This window comes from Aplysia californica, unplaced genomic scaffold (genome assembly GCF_000002075.1).
Source record: "Aplysia californica isolate F4 #8 unplaced genomic scaffold, AplCal3.0 scaffold00111, whole genome shotgun sequence".
NCBI lineage: Eukaryota > Metazoa > Mollusca > Gastropoda > Aplysiida > Aplysiidae > Aplysia > Aplysia californica.
Window position 1 is genome coordinate 637,711 of NW_004797381.1, and position 1,983 is coordinate 639,693.

Here is a 1,983-nt window from a genome sequence, read left to right on the forward strand (position 1 = left end):
CCCCGCATCCAACCTCATCCACCTCACCTTAAACATACCGCCCACATAAACATATACAAACACATACACATACATAATATATTATGACAAAACCCCGCCCAAAACACACACGACCTCCCACCACCCCGCCCGCCCCCTCCCCCACAATAAATCAGCAACAACAAAACAAAAACAAAAACAAAAACAAAAACACACATATACGATAAGTGCCAAGTGATCTATTATGCTATTTTTGTTGCTGCATTTGACGAGCTCCCACACCAACTCCACTCTCCTTTCTAAGAAGGAATTGAATAAAATAGGCCTGGTTTCTCCTGTGTGTACAGCAAGAGGAACACATGAACACAATAACAGCAGCTTGGTGCTCGTAACAAGCAAAAAAATCAACCAGAAACAAACGGACGAAAAAAGAAAGAAGTAGGACCTACAAGTAATACACTCCAATGGTCAGCAAATGCAACTGAATGTTGAGCTGAATGAAAACAACCATTGGCGACTAATTAAAAAATAGTATACAAAAAACACTGATGTAGAACTGATTTAATCAGCCGACCCCCTCTTTTTCTAACCCACCCTTTTTTACACCCACTCTTTCTACAGCGCACCCCTCCCCCTTTTTTTTTCAAAAGCAAAGAAAGAATACAAGTCATATTTTCTACCACCCCTCTCCTCTGTCCTTCTATCCTCATCCCAAAAATTAGGAAGAAAATGAACCAATGTTGAATTAAATTTATTGAATGAAACTTTAAAGAATTTTTTTTTTTAAAACGTGATTGATTAAATAAATCGGGCTTTTTTCAATCACACAGAAACATAAAGATACGAATCAAACTCACCTAGGGAATGCACGATATTGTGCAACTGCGGCACCCGGTCAGAGAGAGCGGGCAGGTAGAGGGCGGAGGCTGTCATCACAAAGCACACGAGAGCTAGGCACCAAGTTTGCAGAAACGCCCTGAGCATAGCTGGAAGAGAGAGGGTAATGTAGGGATGGTTACACAGAGGAGTCAACAATAATGTTGTTGAATGTATATAAAGTTTTACACCTTTATCACACTGGATCACCCATGTGTCCGAAGCACCGTGAGCATAGCTAGTTCAAACATAGAAAGAAGGATATATAATAGATTTACTGACGATTTAAGCACCCTCCCTTTTTACCCCGTCCCTCTGTCGTGGTGTGCCTCTCTCTATCGTTCTCTCTCTCTCTGTCTCTCTCCCTGTCTCTCTCTCTCTTTATTTCTCTAGCTCTCTGTCTGTCTGTCTGTCTGTCTGTCTGTCTGTCTGTCTGTCTGTCTGTCTGTCTGTCTCTCTCCTCTCTCTCTTTCTCTCTCTCCCCCTCTCTCTCTCTCTCTCTCTCCTCTCTCTCTCTCTTCCCTCTCTCCTTTCCCCTCCTGCTCTCATTCTCTCTTCACTCTTTCCCTACACATTCTCCAAAAAACACATAAGACTTATAAGGGATATACAGAGGAGCCACCGATTATATTTTTTTTATGCCCCCGCCGACGATATTAAGATCTTTAAGATTCGGTCTGCTTTGACCAAGAGTGTCAGCGCAAACTTTTCTGTGTGAAATACGACCACATCCCTACAGACAGAGGTACAATGTGCTCGATAAAAAGACTTCCCTGCACCGGATACGAAACTACGTCCTCGTGCAAAGGTGGAAATCCTAACCACTGCACCAAAAACGCTGTTACACAGCCGATACCGATATAAGCTACTGCACAGACTGGTCAACAAAAATAAAAGTTCTATTTCATCATTCCGCAAAACATAATAATAAGAAGTCATATTATTTTCTTCCTGTCTCAATTTAGACGTTTTGGTGGCCGGCGATTTTTATCTTCACGGAGATGTAAGGAGACGTACACGTGTGAGTGAGTGTTCCTAGGTGTGTATGTAAGTGTTCGTTTGTGTGTATGCGTATATGTGAGTGTATTTGTGTGCGTGTGTGTGTGTGTGTGTGTGTGTGTGTGTGTG

General features: G+C 42.3%; 1 protein-coding gene across 1 annotated transcript in view; it reads right to left on the reverse strand.

Annotated features, from left to right (window-relative positions):
- LOC101857556 overlaps nucleotides 1-961 on the reverse strand; it is a gene marked incomplete at its 3' end in the record, with an annotated part of 15,063 nt that extends 14,102 nt beyond the window's left edge. The window contains 1 exon segment of the mRNA XM_013081020.2: nucleotides 837-961. Within this exon segment, the coding sequence (XP_012936474.2) occupies nucleotides 837-912 (76 nt within the window).
- Nucleotides 962-1,983: the final 1,022 nt, after the last annotated feature.